The sequence below is a fragment of the Ruditapes philippinarum genome, unplaced genomic scaffold, assembly GCF_026571515.1.
Source record: "Ruditapes philippinarum isolate M1 unplaced genomic scaffold, ASM2657151v2 ctg2273_1_1_1_1, whole genome shotgun sequence".
NCBI classification, from domain to species: Eukaryota; Metazoa; Mollusca; class Bivalvia; order Venerida; family Veneridae; genus Ruditapes; species Ruditapes philippinarum.
Window position 1 is genome coordinate 145,928 of NW_026851591.1, and position 19,541 is coordinate 165,468.

At 30.9% G+C, this 19,541-nt stretch overlaps 1 protein-coding gene across 6 annotated transcripts in view; it reads right to left on the reverse strand.

Moving 5' to 3' along the window:
* Positions 1-19,541, reverse strand: part of LOC132755176 (leucine-rich repeat-containing protein 49-like) — a 75,962-nt gene that overhangs the window by 20,788 nt on the left and 35,633 nt on the right. For 5 of the 6 annotated variants that reach the window (XM_060746381.1, XM_060746309.1, XM_060746018.1 and 2 more), the window contains 5 exons: positions 19,107-19,310; positions 18,155-18,221; positions 16,762-16,967; positions 5,765-5,912; positions 2,816-2,899 (listed from right to left, as the gene is read on the reverse strand). In XM_060746381.1, the coding sequence (XP_060602364.1) occupies positions 2,816-2,899; positions 5,765-5,912; positions 16,762-16,967; positions 18,155-18,221; positions 19,107-19,310 (709 nt within the window). Of the gene's footprint in view, positions 1-632; positions 675-2,815; positions 2,900-5,764; positions 5,913-16,761; positions 16,968-18,154; positions 18,222-19,106; positions 19,311-19,541 lie in introns of all 6 variants that reach the window. The other variant, XM_060746097.1, reaches the window with a different exon arrangement.

Sequence of the window (19,541 nt, forward strand, 5' to 3'; positions counted from 1 at the left end):
TAAACTGATAAATGCATTATGGAGGTAGACTATGGATGCATTATTTCAGCACAAACTGGCTGCAAGATAGCAGTATGGCTTCCTTAAATTATAAGTTTAAATTGTACTTGTAACATTTTGGCCTTACATTGTATATACTTAAATCTAAACAATCCCTATAACTGAATTATGATGACTAATAAAATACAACATGAAACTTTACATGGGCTTGATGTGCATATTTTCAGGGTAGCTAGAGGCTAATCATAACTTGTTATTGAACAGTTTCTAACAACACAGGTGTGTTACACCTTCAATATAAGGTAAGAGCCAATCAGGTTGTAACCAAAAGTCTCCTGTCTAGATAATAATGATTATTGTTACAAATTATTGTGGAACAATTCAATTCATATTATTGAGGTAGTATTGGTCAATGTTTAAATTATATAATTTATATCTTATATATAACTAGGAGGAAGAAAATCTAGACATTGCATTACAAATAGGAACATTAACACAATGATGACAACACTGTACATTTGAACTTCTAAAAGACAACATGATTTACTTATAGACAATTCAATAACAACAAGAACAACACTGTACAAGCTATGGCAGCACATTGACAGCAACATTAAGTGCAGCCACTGTACCTTTTGTCCTAATGTTTTACCAATAAAAGGCTGCATGTAAACCTTTAACATAACAAAATGTAATGTACTGTTTTATTATGAAAATACTTATCTTGGTGTTAGTTTCAAAGAATTGAAGCAAAGACTTAACTTAATCTTATTTTAAAATATAAAAGGCCTTGACCCTTTACCCAGCAGAATTTTTACAGTGAATCTGCTCTGCTTACAATTCTGAACAGTCCATATGTAACTTATGATTTCAGTAACATTAAGTAACTAACAGAGATTAAATCAGGCTGGCCTGGATGTGAAAGAACATATGTACAGACTAATTTGAAGTAGATACTAATGTAAATGAGCAGTGAAATTAGTGTCATACAATTGTGAAAACTATATATAATGTGCATAAATACCAAAACTTGCAGACAAATTCACATCACAAAAGAAATTAATATCATTTCTTATCCGATATTTGAGAAGCAGTGTAACATACAGAAAATGTCACAAGACAATTCTACTCTTTTAGACAAATATATTTGCAATAATAACAGATTAGAAATTCAAAGGAACATTTCATATGCTTTGCAAAGTTTTTATTATTTCTTAGTTATCAAAATGAAAAAATGCTTTGTCAAAATCTGCCAAGGAGATGTCGATTACAGGTTTTTCAATTTTTCTGTCTGAGGGCCATCTTGTACAGCAGACCAGAATGATTTTAGCATTTTTTGCATGGTCATTCTTGCTGACTTTCATGAAAACCTACCCAGAGATTAAGATGTTGTTAAAAATTTATTTCAACTTTTAGCTCTGGAGGGCATCATGTTCAGCAGACTGGAAAGAATGTAGATAAAGTGAAGGATTCCTAAAGATCTTTCCTATCAAGTTTCATCAAAATCTTTTCCAGGGTTTAGAAGATATTTTGTATAAAAGTTTTTCAATTTTCAGCTCTGGTGGCCATCTTGCTAAAAAAGGCAGGAAGGTTGAAGCTTTCTTATCACAGGACCATCCTAGGGTAAATGCTGTAAAGTTTCCTCAGAATTGGCCCCAGAATTAAAAGGAGGCATTGTTTAATAAAATTTTTAACAAGAGCACCGCTAGGCCGAGCATTATATGCCCGAAAGTGTTTTTTTTTTAGTAAGGATGAAGCATTTGTAAGACATGGGAATTAGCTGTTCATCCTATAAAATTTTACAGCTGTAGGTTGATTAATACTTAACTTATTGAGCGGAAACTGTTTTCAGTTTTAAGGTAATAGTGACCTTGACCTTTGACCTTGTGACCCCATAACCAATAGGTGTCTTCTTCCTAATGTGGACAATCATCCTAAGAAGTTTGAATATTGTGGGCATAATGGAACTTAAGTTATGCTCCGGAAACTGTTTTCAGTATTAAGGTAAGAGTGACCTTAACCTTTGACCTTGTGACTCCAGAATCAATAGGGGTCTTCTACCTAATATGGACAATCATCCTATTAAGTTTGAATATTGTGGGTCAAATGGAACTTAAGTTATGCTCCGGAAACCGTTTTCATTTTAAAGGTAATAGAGACCTTGACCTTTGACCTTTTGACCCCAAAATCAATAGGATTCTTCTACCCAATATGGACAATCATCCTATGAAGTTTAAATATTGTGGGTCAAATGGAACTTAAGTTATGGTCCGGAAACTGTTTTCAGTATTAAGGTAATACTAATAGTGACCTTGACCTTTGATCTAGTGACCCCAAAATCAATAGGGGTCTTCTACCCAATATGGACAATAATCCTATGAAGTTTGAATATTGTGGGTCAAATGGAACTTAAATTATGCTCTGGAAACTGTTTTCAGTTTTAAGGCAATTGTGACCTTGACATTTGACCTTTTGACCCCAAAATCAATAGGGGTCTTCTACCCAATATTGACAATCTTCCTATGAAGTTTGAATATTGTGGGCCAAATGGAACTTAAGTTATGCTCCGGAAACCAAATTGCTAACGGACGGACGGACCAACGGACGGACGCCAGGGGGTATAACATAATATGCCCTTTCGGGCATATAAAAAAGAACGTCAGACAAAAGCCAATCACAATAGGTCACCTACACATATTCAGGTGAGCTAAAGATAAGCAATACTAACATAATTATGCATGCAAAGACATATGGAATGCAACTTTAAACAAAACTAGATATTAATTTTTATATAAAAAGTTATTTATTTTTTTACCTTCATTACGGAGAGTTTATTCATTTCTTTCTTCTTCTCTTCCTCTTTACGTGCCATAACGAGAGCAATTCTCCTCTCCTCCTCCTGGTATTGTAGAATAACATTAGTGTACCAATCTGACATCATTATACTGTCTACTTACACTTATATAATATCTAGTCTTCAACTGGTTTTCATTCAAATATTAAGAGCCATTGCTGTTTTATGTGTTATTGTTATAATACACTGCATTCATATAAATTATAATGTTTGCTTCAGCCATGTTTTTTCCCATGTTTTTCTTTGTTTTTGTAAATTATTTTTATAACAAGTATATAATTTCTTTATCCATATAGTGTTCTGATACATTATTTTCACCATCAGAAAATTGCACTTTTGCAGAAATTATTCTGTATTTCTACATCATATTAATATATTGAAAGTCTAAGTAAATGACATTCCAACAATTCCAGCCAGTTTATCAATGCTATTATTATGATGATAATTGATGAGAAGCCTTGAGAAATAATCCCCTGTATGAGGTACTTTATCCCCCTCTGAAGAGACATTCTGATAACATATTGCAGTTTTTATTAATTCAATATCTATCTCAGTGTTATATGTACATATAAATTAATTGTTCCTTATTCAGATTTTCAAAAATGATCAATATTTATATTGAATAACTAAGTAACCCCCGCCCCCAGGAAATATCTATAACCTGAAACAACGCTTTATCAATCCCTGAAATTCATGTTTGTACCATTCAACCAGCAATTGAGTTTTGTTTTTTATACATTATGTTTATATCTTTTTATTATCTTTTTACAAATACTGTCCGTATATTTTGTTTGATATATTCTTTATATTATGCAAATCAATTCACACTGACATATTATCATGATTAATATTCATGAACATGACTAAATTAGCATATTCATGGTATTTAATGTAACTTGTAGCAATACATTATGTGCTATTCAAATTTCAGTTACATAAAAATACTTCTGTTTCAAATCATTCCAAACATTAATTGTGAAGACATTTTCATGAAAGCATTTTAAAACACAATGTCACTAGTGATACATATTCATCCTTTAATTTACATTATTTATATTCCTGTCACAATTATCAAACATAAACATTCTTTTATAAACTTTCATGTCTTAAAATCCATGTGACATGACAAAAACATAGTATTTCCTTCATAAACTTTCATGTGGTGTTCTGAATCATGTCACATGTATCAAATATAAACCTTTCATTATAAACTTTCATGTCTTAAAATCCATGTGATATGTCATATAGTATTTCCTTTTATAAACTTTCATGTGGTGTTTAAAATCATGTCATACGTAATATAATATTCAATGCATATAAATTTGATATAAAACATTTCTTATTAATGGGACAAGCCAGGCATGAACCAAAACAATGATAATTTTGATTTGATGATAACAATATGGGTATATGCCAATTCTTGTACCATAACTGTATCAGTTTATAGTTTACATAATGTATATTGTTACTGGTTCAAGAATTTTAGCAATTACAAACCTTATCATAACATGCAAATTGATATCTTTTTTTCAATATACATAACCTATATCGATTATGTAATTAAAATAAGCAATTTGAGTTTATTGGATATCATATCACTTGTAAACAGATGATTTCCTGTAGTGAAGTCTTATCAGAATCACTGAAAAAAACCAGGACTGGTGTAACTTGTGAAAACATGGCCTTAAACTCTGAAGGGCTCAAACCCTTGATCCCTAGGTGGACAAGCAGACATCTTAATAATTACGACATTTTTGCTTAATGTCTTTAAAACTGAAAGAATTAATATGACAATGAAAAAACACACACACACATTTAGTTACAGCAATAAATCAAATATATATAGAGAACACATATGAAAAATATTTACACTTAAGGACATTTACCTAATTAAACGGTGGGAACCTTAATGGGAACACTATAATGGGAACACATCAGAAACACATAAATACTCATAGGAATACATTAGTTATATGCATATAAAACATATAAAGGACTCTTACAGCAATATCTAAGAATTAAATATAAATCTATGTGAATAAACAGAAATACATTAACATTAACATGATAAATAGGAACACATTAGGTCTATACATACAGATCACATAGAGAAAATATCTAAGAACTAAATATAAACCTAGATGAATACAGCAGATTTACAAACAAGAACCAGTTGAACTGGGTGATGCTCCCCAAATAGGTTTTGGACACAGAAAAGTATACCTCTTGTAGTTTCGAGTTATGTCCCGGACAAAGTTCAAAGTGCAATAATTCCAAATTTTGGCAGGACAGAGTTACCTTTCTTTGCACTGCTAGTCTACCCAATGATATCTATCTACCTACAAAGTTTCTTGTTCATATCTCTTATAGTGTCAGAGTTATGTCCCGGACAAAGTTCAAAATGTAAATTAAACAATGGGCTATAACTCCAAAAGGCAAGGTAGATATACGGTTCTCAGACACTGCACTGCAGCACATCTACCCAATGAGATTTATCTATTTACAAACTGTCTTGTTCATATATATGATGCTTCCAGAATTATGTCCTGGACAATGTTCAAAGTGTAAAAATGGACAAAGGGCAATAACTCCAAAAGTAGGCAAAGCAGAGTTATGGTTCTTTTGCACTGCACTTCTACCCAATGAGATCTATCTACCTACAAAGTTTCATGTTGATAACTCTTATAGTGTCAGAGTTATATCCCTAACAAAGCTCAAAGTGTAAAAATTAACAAGGGGCTATAACTCTAAAATTAGGCAAAGCAGAGTTACAAAGTTATGTCCCGGACAAGAAAAGCAGACGGACAAAGTGGCGACTATATGCTCACCCTTTGGGGAGCATAATAAAACACACATAGAAAAATCCAATATAGAGGAAAAACTTCAGCGATATAAATGATATAAACTTACCGAGACACGTTTCATATCGAGCTGCTTTAACTGCTGCATGTGTCGTAACACAATCTGTTTGTAATACTGTTCTGATGTCAATGGATTTCCATCCAATGATATCTCTGAAAGACTGGTCGACTCCCCAAGGCATGATATATCTTCAAAACTGAAATGATTGAACAGTTTGTACATGTAAGAACAGTATGAACAAATCACAGAAATATATATAATTCATCATATTCCTGAAACAGAGAAGTAATAACATGATTTTGAGTATTTTTGTTACATGGCTGCTTCAGATTCATTTCTATTATCAGTTTCTTATTGGTTAAGGTTGTTGACTGCAAATCACTTGCCCCTCACCGCTTTGGGTTCAAATCCTGCCAGGGACTTTGGATTCTTTCATGTAAGAAAGCTATCCATTAAGCTTACAAAATGTCAATGGTACTACTCAGGTGCCTGTTTATACCTGAAGAAAGTAAAGCTGGAAAGTCATCACATGACCTTTACAGTGTTGTTTTAACCAAAAGAAATTGTACAATTTTGGTAGTCAACAAAGAACTTTGCTTGTGAAACAAAAGTGCCAAAGTTTTCACAATATATACCAAAGTAGTCTTTTTTCCCCCAACATATTTTGATTTTTTTAACAATATTTGCAGCTTGTCAGCCAAGGATCGATTTCATAGAATCTTAAAAACCGGGGTTTCTGGGTAATTTTGGGGCCCCCGGCCCATTTAATTTCTGGGAAATAGAATCAAAAAGTTTTTGTGATAAATAATTTTGGATAATAGAACAATACAATGTTAGTCAAAATTTTTTTATAAATGAAAAATTATTAACTCCCCACTTTTAAAAATTAAATTATATGCAGCAAAAAAAGATCTTTATCGCAAATCAAACCCTTTATTTATGTTTTTTGCAAAATAGAAAAGGGGTCATTTTCACATTTAATTCCCTTTATTGTTTTTGCATCAAAAAAAAAATTTTTAATTTTCCCAAAAATAAAAGTTTTTAAAAAAATTTCCCCGTCTTTTAATAATTTTGAACTTTTTATAACGGGAAGTAAATTCGTTAAACCCCAAAAAGGATTTTATGCAAAAAAAGCCCCCCTTCTTTTGTGTGTAAAAATTTGCTGCATTCAAAGAATTCCATAAAAATTGACAGATCACTTTTACTTTATATACATCGCAAATTAAAGAAATTTCCGCTTCACACTTTTATGTTCCGTAGATGACAAGATAATTAAACAAACTTCCCACATTGAAAATCGAAATTTACATCGATACCACTTAAAACAAGATCTATACCCCCCACATCTCACGATTAAAATTGATTTCGGTCACATTTTTCCCAATTCATCAATACTTTCTTCAAATTTTACTGATAAAAATTAGCCGAAACATGCTTTAAATTCAGTAGGGTCCAAACACTTTTGTTAGTTAAATATAGGACAGACAATAACATATTGTATGTTCCATAGGTAATTTGTTTCCAAATTGACCCTAGGTCAGTAAAACACAATCAATTTTCAATCTTACTAAATCACAATTTGACATTAAAGCAATTTCCTGTATCTTTCACTATTGTAAATTCTGTTTAACACCTCCTAAAAGAAGATAATTGCAGTAGTTTTAACGCACAATAATGTTATGTTCCTAAATTTTATCTAGGTTATATTTAAAACCAATGTAAAACCCAATGACACAATTACAGTAAACAATACTTAATGGCAACAATATACCACTTTATTCATATGGCATGAATACTGAATAAAAACTCCATATATTATGTAATAACATAAATGCACCATTTGGTTATTTTCAGTCATAAAATATTCTCTACATTTTAATTTGGTCAACTATAATTCTCACGATTTAAAATTCCTACACTGTTTGGCAAGTACAAATCAAAATAAATTAAACAATTTAAAAATAAAGTGCCGAGTCAGTCGAGATTTAAATCTTGAAACATCAAAACATTATCCTATAGGCTCTCATAATCTCAAACTTGACGCTGCTACTTCACACGCTAAAATAAAATAGAGGTCAAAGAATATTTTGATAGCCCTAAAATTAGGGGTGGATCATTACACATATAGATCGCTAGATCCAAATTAAAATTTGAATTATTTGTAATAGTTTGTTAATGTACGAACATTACGAACATTTTATTTGTTTTGCTGGAGATCACAATACGCATTTTATTAGACGTCGTACTGATGTGTTTTTTGAAGATTATCTCAATAAAACCCTCATTTAATCTCAATCTTCACAAAACACAGATAAACATTAGCGTTGTAGATGTAGAAATGTGACAGCTCTAAATCTAAATGTCTTGAGGATTTTTTTAGATCACATAAATCAAACACTGAAAGTAATGTACGCCATCACAATAAGAGATTATTTCAATTCACTGTTAAAGGAGGCATTATGAATTCAATTCTTAAATACATATCTAACCCGAATGTTTTGATATTTTGACAACACATTCATCATATTAATGTAACTAACACACAGTAAAGTCGGGTTAAAATAAACAAAACAGAATCTGCTCACTAAGTTTTTAATCCTTACCATGCAAAAAAGTCCATCTTCCAATCTCACAAAACCATTTATCATTATTTAGGTAAAATTTTGAAATATGTACTGTCTGAATAGCATATAGTGCAAACCCTCAGAAAACAATATACCCAGTGAGCTAAAAATTCAGAGTTGATTTTTATTTCATCATTCTCTAATCAGATTGCTTAGCAGTGCCAGCCTATAAAATCATCAACTAGCATCATATCTAATTCACTAACACACAGAGAAGACTAATTATGACAGGAACATGTACATATTTGGTGTATTCAAATTCTTAATGCCAACAAACAACAAGAGGGCCCTGGATCACTCACCTGAGAAATAGGTTAAACGGTCAAAGTGGAGCCCCTCTACACCCCAGAAGAAATAGCAGAAATTAAAATGTTGGATTTACAGTAAACATAAGAAAATCAATGACCCCCTGGCACGGCCAATTTTGACCCTAAGGCTTTAATTTGAACAAACTTGGTAGACATCCACTGGAAGATGTTTCATGCCAAATATCTCAGCTCTAGCTCTTTCGGATTTTTACAAGAAGATTTTTTAAGTTTCCGCTATATACATATAAGGAAAATCAATGACCCCTGGGACAGGGCCAATTTTGACCCTAGGGTATTTATTTGAACAAACCTAAGGCTTTAATTTGAACAAACTTGGTAGACATCCACTAGTAGATGTTTCATGCCAAATATCTAAGCTCTAGCTCTTTCAGTTTTTTACAAGAAGATTTTTTAAGATTGTTTGTAAAAAATCTTTCGGTTGCCATGGCAACCAGAGTTCTTTATGGAATTTAATTCTTTGAACAACTTCGGTAGAGCTTCATGCAGGGAACATCCCTGCAATGTTTCAACAAATTTGGCCAAGTGGTTTAGTAGGAGAAGTTCTTTAAAGAAATTGTTAACACACGCACGGACGCATACGCAGACGATGGACAACAATCAGGCATCACAAATGCTCACCTTGTGTGAGCTAAAATCATAGACAGACAAAAGGACAATGAACATTTCTGAAACAGAATTGGGTTTTCAGATATTTAGCAAAATAAGTTTTAGTTCAACTTATGTCTAATGTGAAACAAGTTCTTGCAACCTGAACTGTTGTTATATTAGTAAACATATGAAATGAGTAATGCCAAAACCAAGTCTTTCCCTTGGCTGAGAGGCAGATGCCTTTACCACTAAACCAGCACTCTCTATCTAACAAAGTAAAAGTTCTGACATGCAACAAAATTAAGGTTTGAGAATTATAACAGATTTATGTTGCAGACATCTTACAGAATAAGGTTGCAGACAGGTTTCAGACATCTTACAGAATAAGGTTGCAGACATCTAACAAAATTTAGTTTCAGACATCTAATAGAATAAAATTTCAGTTATCTAATAGAATAACAGTTCATATATCTAACACAAAAAGTTTTTTACATCCTGCAGAATAAGGTTTAAGACATCGTTTTTTTAAACAGAATAAGGTTTCAGACATCTAACAGAATTTGATATCAAACATCTAACAAAATAATGTTTCAGATATATATTTATTTATTTAGTTCTCTAACAATTCAAATGACAATATAGTATACATACATACCATAATTTATATATAAATACATTTAAGTAGCTCTTCACCAGTTAAGTTAAAAACCTATCATTTTCTCATAGAATTCTTCAGTAACGGAGGTAAAAAAAATGCTCCTGACTTGAGTGCCATTTAAATAATGCTCTTTAATAACAAAGTCCAAAAAAAGGTACATATCAATTATTAGTGACCTGATCGATCAATAGTAACACTGTGACAAGGGGGTTAATTTATCAGTTGTGACAGTAATCTATAAAGACTATCTTAAATATTCAAAGATTTATCAATAGGAGACACAAACTTAATTGATTTAAATGGATCAATCAAAAAAAAAATTAATCGTAAATGTTCTTTCTGTACTCAATCTTAAAATAAACTACTAATATCAAGTTATAATGCTTTACAAACATAATTCTGTCATAATTTAAGAGTTAAAATACTAATTTTTGTCATAAAAGTCACTCAAAGTTATTGTTTCAATTTTGACATGAAAAAGTTTTAAGAAGTGATATAACTATGAGACTAAAATATAGGAAATAATAAATAGAGGATATTGAATGGAGTGTAGATACAATACTGAATATATTGAACTAGTTAAATAAAATTATATATATCTTGCAAGCAAAATACAAAATGTATTGTTTTATTCAACAAGTTCAATAAATTCAGTAATTAACCTACACGCATATAATATTCTATTTATCACATACCCAAACTAAAGCCTGCTTACAAAGCAAAAGAATCATTTTCCATTGACGCCCCTATAGTGTAACGCTAACATTTAGCACGTCTTTACACTATGTTTGTATAACGCAAATGACATCACATCAAAATATATGCACTGCTGTGCAATACCATTTGTATGGAGTCTCAAAATTATCATGTGTATGTGATAAAAGATGATATGAGCCGTGTCACGACAAGACCAACATAATGTGTTTGCGACCAGCATGGATCCTGGCCAGCCTGTGCATCCACACATTCTGATCAGGATCCATGCTGTTCGCTTACAAACCCTATTACAAGTAGAGAAACTGATAGCGAACAGCATGGATCCTGACTAGACTGCACAGATACGCAGGCTGGTCTGGATCCATGCTGGTCGCAAACGCATTACGTTGGTTTTGTCATGGCACGGCTCATTTTTGTTGATAGTCTGATGACCTCCCTATTCATTTCTGCTATAGTTTGAGTAAACTGGTGAAATATTTCAATCTTAGCTAGTGAAAACTAACATTTCTGCTCCTAAATTACTCAGTCACCTTGGTACTTCCAAGATTTCATACACAAAATTCAAGAATGATATCATAAGCCAAAGTTATCAATGGCAATCAATTTTGAATTTATGATAGTTACACTGATGCACTAAATTGTTCATAAGTTTACATTTATTATTTTAAGCTGTAGAACCACTCAAAGAGAACAAACATGAAAGAAGAATGTCAGGATTTATGTACCAAGTTCTGTGATAGTTCATGTGAAGAAGTTGTTAAAAGAATTTCTGTTTTAGTTCTGGTTACAAATGGAAGTGGTAAAGATGTCAATAATGATCAAACTGAATGAGAGAAACATGTAATGGAAGTCATAGAGTAAGTAAATCTGCAAGGTGACTCGATACAAGTATCAATCTTGACATAATACAAAGTACAAATTAATTAAACCTGTACCATGATTGTGAGTTATACTGTCAAACTCTTTTTATCTTTTTTTACACATTTTTTTACTATCTAAATAATGTAAAATCATGAACGTAAGTATTCAAATTTACCTCACAAGCACAGATTCCTTCTTTGTAATTGGTAGATGTGACTTTGGTCGTCGGGGACGAGTCACTTGTTTTTTCTCCCTCGCAGAGGATACTTTACCCGAGTTAGATATAAAATCCTTGTATCTGTCACGTCCATTATTTCCTACACAAAAGTCCACCTCAGTTTTACACCTGTACATATTCATCTTTGAACTCTTCACATTTTTAACTTCACTTCTACGAAATCAGCAGTTAGCATTTACATTTTACAACATTTGAAAACAATAAAGTTACTTCTTGAATTATAAACTAAACAAAGTCTTGTAACAAGTCATCTTACACATGGCTCATGTCTGTATAACATCACATCAACCTTGTGATTTTATCCACATTCATCATTGTTTTATTCAAGTACAAGTTACTTCCCTTTCTCTATCACATAATAAGATATTAAATAAAGTTGCCTCCCTTATAAACAAATAAGATGAGTAACTTCCCTTTATCACTGAACTTGATAAACATGAAGGAGTTATATCCCTCACAACATAAAATAATTATTTTCTTACTCAAATTTATTAAAATAACAAAAAAAAGTTACTTCTCCTTATCAGCACCATAAAATCACATTATATCCCTTTTCTGCATAAAACTATCAAAAATACACGAAAAAGATTGTCTCTTTTTCTCTGCATTAACCTGAAATAATATCTGGGGCATTTTAACTTTAAGATATTTCAACTTTGAGAAGGAAAAAGTTCAAAGAGTTTTTGCAGGTAAGCACTAACCCATCAAATTAACCACCTTCAAAGAAAATGCATAAATTTTCATTCAGATTAAGTCATAATATTTTTCTTTAATGTTTCTAAAAAATCAATTTACTTTCATGAATTATGCATCAAACTTTTCTCTTTATATAATATGTATTCACTACAAGTGAAAACAATATAGTCCTGCTTTCCAAATTTCCAATAAAATGAGGAAACTTTATAAATATTGCTATTGATCATGGACATAATTAAATAACGGCCACCTTTGAATATTGAAATTTACACTCTGATTTGAGATAAAAACCATAAACACTATCATCAATATTAAAAATCAACCCTTTCTATTGAAAATGCCAACTTTTAATAACTCCCTATAAGTTTTAGATATGAAGCAAAAAAAATTTATATTTCTGAATTCAACGTGGTGGTTCTTTGTTATAACAGTCTTGATTGAAGTCAGATGAAATTCTTAATACAAAATACCTGTCAATGTCAAACACTTATTTTCATACTTTAATGCTAAAATCTGATGACTTTTATACAATTGTTATAAATACTGGAGCCAGTCTGACAAAATGTTCAAGCACCTGATTGGCTGAAAATAGACCAATCAAAAATAAGCATTGTTTGACTGGTTCCCAGAACCAAAATTCAACAGAAAAAACACATTCATGCAGCTGATTTAGTTAAAAAAAATCCACAAATAATCATATTTAAGATATCAGCATTCCAAATAACTTTGTCATTTTTTTACATAAATCCTTTCACACTTATATGAAGAAAATCCTCACTGAATTGAAAAAAAGTAGTGCAAAATTGTGCTTTAACTATTTTCCTTAAATTATAGAATTACTTTCAGAATCTGACAACATTCTTATTTTTACAGATTACTTTGAATAAAATAGAACAGTGTCACTAGATGTCTGAAAACAATTGATACAATCATTTATCAATTAATCACATTCACTATGTTCAGACAACACACCTTTAAATTCTTGTATAGAGATTCCAAACTTTATCTGTAGCTAGGTAATCAACCCTACAAACCTTACATATAAAATGAGAATATTTGCAGCACCAATTAGATATATTTAATATTAACTAATTTATATCAATGTCCTGACAAGGTCTAGTCACTATGGCTTAAAAAGATGTGTTATAAAGGAATCTTCAGTATCTATTAATTATTTTATAATACAGGTAGATAAGACCGTTGTTTATTATAACATAGAGACTGTGAACATTTTACTTAAATTTTTCCTTTTTATCCTAAGACATATTTACAAAAGCATGTGCGAGATTTTAGATATATTTTGATATCAAAAAAGTATCAGAATTATTTTCCATTTGCTAATTGTTAAACAAAGAACTTAAAAAAAAATTGATGAAAAACAAAATATACAAACTTATTTTCAGATTAAATAAAATCCCGATTACACAGACATTTGTGCTGAGTAATTCTTCATGTTATTATTTTAACCAGTTAAAAAATAATCATTAAAAACCTCCTTTTGTAGCATAAATCCTTGTATTAACTTGTATATGTAAACATTTTTATTACTAGCACTGTAACAATTGCACAAGAGAAAAAGTTATTTCACTCCGTGTATAAATAATGGAGACAGAAAATAAAAATAAACAACCATTTTCCCATTATAACAAAAGAACAACCACAAATTTCTGTTTAATAATTTAAATATATTTGAATACGTATACAAAGCTGATAATCATCAATTAAAGTTGATCAGATTATCAATAGATTGTAATATTGATTATGTACATGTAATAAATACAATAAAAACCGTGTCAGGTTTAGTTTTTCTGCAGTAATTGCTTATCAAAATATTTGTTTAATATGATCGAAGGTTGACGTCTCCCAGTTTATAATCTCAAGTTTGTTTCTTCAATGTACAAACAAGTATCAGAGTTAAAATAAAATATACGTGGAAAAATCATCGTCATTGAAAAAGTTATTACAGAGATAAGGCTTTCTGACTGATCTATTTTTTGTTTGAATAATTTCTACCCAAATTAGTATAATCACTTGCTGTATAGAAGTTAAAAGTTAAAATTATACACTTGTTTAAGATAAGAAAAATAACCTTGCTCGGACTGAAATCTGACAATGACAAATTGTCACCTCTAACAAAACAATCATAGCTTCTAACATATAATACAGCAGATACAACAGTCTTCTACTGAGTGGATAAAATGTAGGCTGTTAACATAATATACCTAAACCTGGAATACAAAATTCTCCTATACAACACATTTAACATTTTCACTTCCGGTAAAAAATATTTTAATCTCCTTTTCTCTAAAAAATTTCTGTCCATAAATTGATTGATTAAAAATTTTAATCCATAAAATTGGTTGTTTTTTATTTCATTCCAAAAAGGACTTCATCATCACAGTATCAATAATAAAGCGGAGAGAACTTTTTTATGTTGAAGATCAAAAGTAAAGCCTGAACTATTATAGTAAGAATAAATATTTACAAATATAATACACCAAAATTATCAAATCTTTTTTCAAGTCTTGTATAGAAAGTAGATGGTAATGACTTTATTGAAAGTAAAGTACAATAGTTTCCTGCAAATATTTATTGTTAATACATTAATTTTACGCTGTTCAACAATCTTATAATGTAAAATTCCTTAAAATAACAATCATTATAGAATCAGTTCAACCGTCAGACATTCCATTGTTGTGAAAAAATCATTTTAAAAGGCATTGCATATGAAAGGAAATGCCAAATATGGTATAAGAGAGAGCCTGAATAAATACTTCTTATTAATCTATAGAAGAAAGAGTTTTAGTATAGAAAATTCCAATGATTTTCTGCTCTTTAAAATAAAATGACGTCTTTATAAGATTTAAAACAAACATAAACATTTACTGCAAAGAATATCTTATTGATATCCAATGCATGATCAGGCCAGACAAAAACAAGTCCTTAAAATATCACAATTGAATAAATAAACATGGTTCGAATATGGCAATATGGCAAATAAAAGAATGCACTAGAAATGATGTCTGGGTCAAATTTTGGAGAAAACTTGTTGAACTTGCAAACACACAAAAAACTCTCCAAAAGTCAGCGAGTGATAAACAAATGAAAAGTTGACATAATTGAACATTTCACAAATAGACTTGTATCAAGCTGGGATTGCCATAATACCAATATATTTCCTGTATCACTATCCGAAACTATAAAATGTTTTTAAGCTACAACAATAGATAGATACTTTATTTCCTTCAATGTACATGAAGAGCTGAACATATATACAAACAAATAACTATGAAATTAACATGCTTTCTGCATGATTAACAAGAGCTAATGATGGTCAAACCACTTCTTATAGAGAATCATGGTTATAGAGTTAGTGTGGCCATCTTTAAAAACCTGGTAACTGCAAAAAGATACCTAATACCATTAAATATCAACAACTAAGAATACTTCTTACACCCCTTGTATTTTATAATGCATGGGTTGGTACGGATATTCTGAATAAAGGTCAAACAACGTGATAGATCAGCATTATCTATATGTGAAATTAATGTAACTATCTCTTATTACAATGAAATACCATTACGAGTTCATACATTTTTTTACTACAAACTATACTATAATATCCACATCTCTGTTTTACCATTTACAAGGCAAAAAAATTGGAAAGTTGTGAACCAATCTCTTGCTCATCAGCTTACATTTGCCTCCACAGTTGGCTTAGAAAGAAGTCTCAACTCACATTGAAAATAATGGCACTGACAGTGGTTAATATTTTTGAAATGAGTTTTGCATGCTGTGGCCAGAATAAGGCCAATTACCATAATCAAAATTGGACGGAAGTCAAAAGACATATTTCTGTAACATATACATCTGCATAGTCATATTATCAGTGTAAATTGTCATGAAAATGATTCCAACAATAATAATTATGTACATTGCTAAAGGTGTTATAATTATATGAGTGTAAGGAAGGTTTGGTGATTAGATAATAAGATATAATCTTGTAATATAAGAACATATCAAGACGACATAATTATAAATAAATCCAACATTCTTTATCAGTTACCTTTTTCCCTTTTTGTTTTTTTTACCCTTCTTGATTTGTCTTGGGATTACCCTGGTTAATTTCAGGATATTCAGGATTTATATTATTTTTAATGAACTGTAACAGTTGTAAGTGTCAGGAATGAATGTCTTCTCTGGCACTGCTCTACACTGGTCATATTGGCAGACATTTCGAAAAGATTTTCAACATCACTAAAACCTGGGAATAATCCTGGCATTAGAGCCACTTGTACTTGGGGTATAATATTATAATATAAACAAATAAATACCTATGTATATCATTATAACTGAGGAATAAACGCTGCAGGGTGTGAAGATTGGCAACCTCTTCTACAGTCCGGATCTTGTTGCGCCGCAAGTTCAGCTCCGCCAGGGAGTCCATGCCAGTAAGTCCATTAACATGAGTGATCTGGTTCCCAGCAAGGTTCAACACTCGTAACTCAGACAGGTGGTTCAAGTTTTCTATACATGATATCTGTAAACATAGTCATATAATATCAGAATTACTATTACTATTTTTGCCAATATATTTCAAATTCTTACACTCACGTGATTTTGTCACTATAGACAAAGAAGGAAAAAAACTGGTGTTTAACTGCCAATAAACACTGTTTAGGGACTACTTGTATGCGGCTGTTACGTTTTCAACCTCGATTATATAGTTTACAAAGCCTCTTAAAGCAACAATAAAAAGCATTTTTATTTATATTTTCAGTTCTTATTATAAATGTTTTCCTTTCATACAATACCTAAATAATATCTCACATACACTAACGCCACATATTTGATCCAGATCAGTTAATTAATATTTCAACAAAACAGCGCCAATCCGTAAGCAGCGTAATGATGTCATCCTAAGTAAATAACTCATTCATAAACAAGCTGACGTTATTTCATACATACAAGAATGATAAATAGGGCACTGATGTAAACACAATACGACGTAAGTTTTTATTGTTGCCTATGGCCTTCGTGGTCAATTCATACGCATCAAAACTCCAAACCGGTGTTAAATAGCCGATAAACACCGCTAAGACCGATATTATTTCTTAATCATCATATTTCAATATTTATAAATATATTTCAACATCAAATGAAGTGCTTGATAGTTAATCAAGAGCCTGGATAAAGTAAAGTTTCTCAGTTTAAAAAGGGCCATATTTCTGTCAAAATTCACATTAGAGATTCACATAAGAGTTATGGACCTTTAACAGTAACCTTCTATTAAGCTCCAAAAATGTGTGTGAAGTTTCAACCCCTTTACTTCTGTAGTTTTGGAGATATAAACTTGCTGCAAAACCTTAACCAAAGTGCACATGATGCAGACGTCTGAGAGAGAACATTAGTAAATCTAATATATCCTACAAAAGGTACAACTGTATAAAGACAAGGAAAGGAACATATTTATGTCAATATATTTTATTCAATCTTTATATGTTATACTGATGCAGGAAATCAAACATTTCTTGTCATCAAATTGTTTGTGAACTCTGCAGTGAGAAACAACAAAACAGGTTCACAACCAAAATATTTTTCAAAATTTATACACCTAAATTCTAATGTTCACTCTGGCAAACATTATTCACGTAAAATTTACATTTTTTTTTCAATTATAATTATGATATAGTGACTATATTAACAGATATAGAATATATATTTTACCTGATTTCCGTGTAAATCTAACACATCCAATTTTTGTAATGCCTCTAAATTTTCTATTTTCTTTAATCTGAAGAAATAAATCAATCACAATTTTTTATCATAGCATAATTATCTAGTCCTATGCTTAACAAAGCAATCATTATTTAAATCTATTCTTGGTAATATTTACGATATCATAAAAAATATCAAATTTTAAAATGAATGGATTTGATGAGACAATTATGTCAGTACCTTGTCAATATTTCAAGGTTTGAAATAAATTACAAGGTAAAAGTATATTTAACAAAATACTAAAACAAATTTTCTCCAATTAACAATTTGTTTCATGATAAAATTTCATTTCATTCACATTAAATATGTGAATAGAAACAGGAACATAAGCTTTAATGTACTCATAGCCTAAAATGAGTAAAGGCTTGAAAATAATCTAATTGCTGATGCACTTGATAATCACTCCTGAGCTATTTCATATTTTAGAAAGACTTCCTATTATTGTGTTATCTGAAGTGAACGCTGTCAGCTTGTTAACTTCCATTGAACAATTTCTGTGTATTGTGATGAAAGTGTAGAGCTCTAGTCTACCTCCTACATCTAAACAGTACTGGACATATGAGGAACATGGTCATAACTCAAGAAGAGCTTGAACCCACAAATCCTTAGTTGTGATGGCAGATACCTAAACCATTAGACCACATCTCAGCTAATGGTGAAGATGATCAACATAAATACATGTACTGCCCTTATAGATGACAATATTCAGGGGACTGCCAAAATATATATTGTTATATACCTGAAGCAACCAATCTGAAAACAAGAGTCTACACGGGGCAACAGCATCGTTATTATTGGTATATTGTTATAAGGTATATTATTGTAAGTAGAGTTTACTGTATATACAATCATTTTCTCAACTGCATGTAGTATGAAGCCAGAAAGAATTAATTTCACTTACTTATTTTTACCCAGCATAAGTACCCTCAGTGATTTGAGTGAACTAAGACCAGATATTTCCTCTATTTGATTGTCATAGAGATCAAGAAATATCAGCCGTTTAAGGCTGCCGAGATGTTGTATTTTTGTTATCTGATTGTGCTGATAATTCAGCAGACGTAACTGTTCCTCTCCCTCCAATATCGGACATACTGTCAACTTCCGTCTAAATAAATATAGAAATTTTTTCAAATAGCTTTGATAAATATCACTGAGAAATTATTGGATAATACAATTCAACTTTTGTGATATTGCTTTCAAAAGGGCAAAATTAATACTAAATCTCAAAACAAGATGACAAAATACACTGTTTTCTAAAATATACATCAAAACCCTCAAGGTAGTTTTTTAATTTTGATAAAACAACCTTGAAAGTCAAGGTCATCTTGAAGTTATT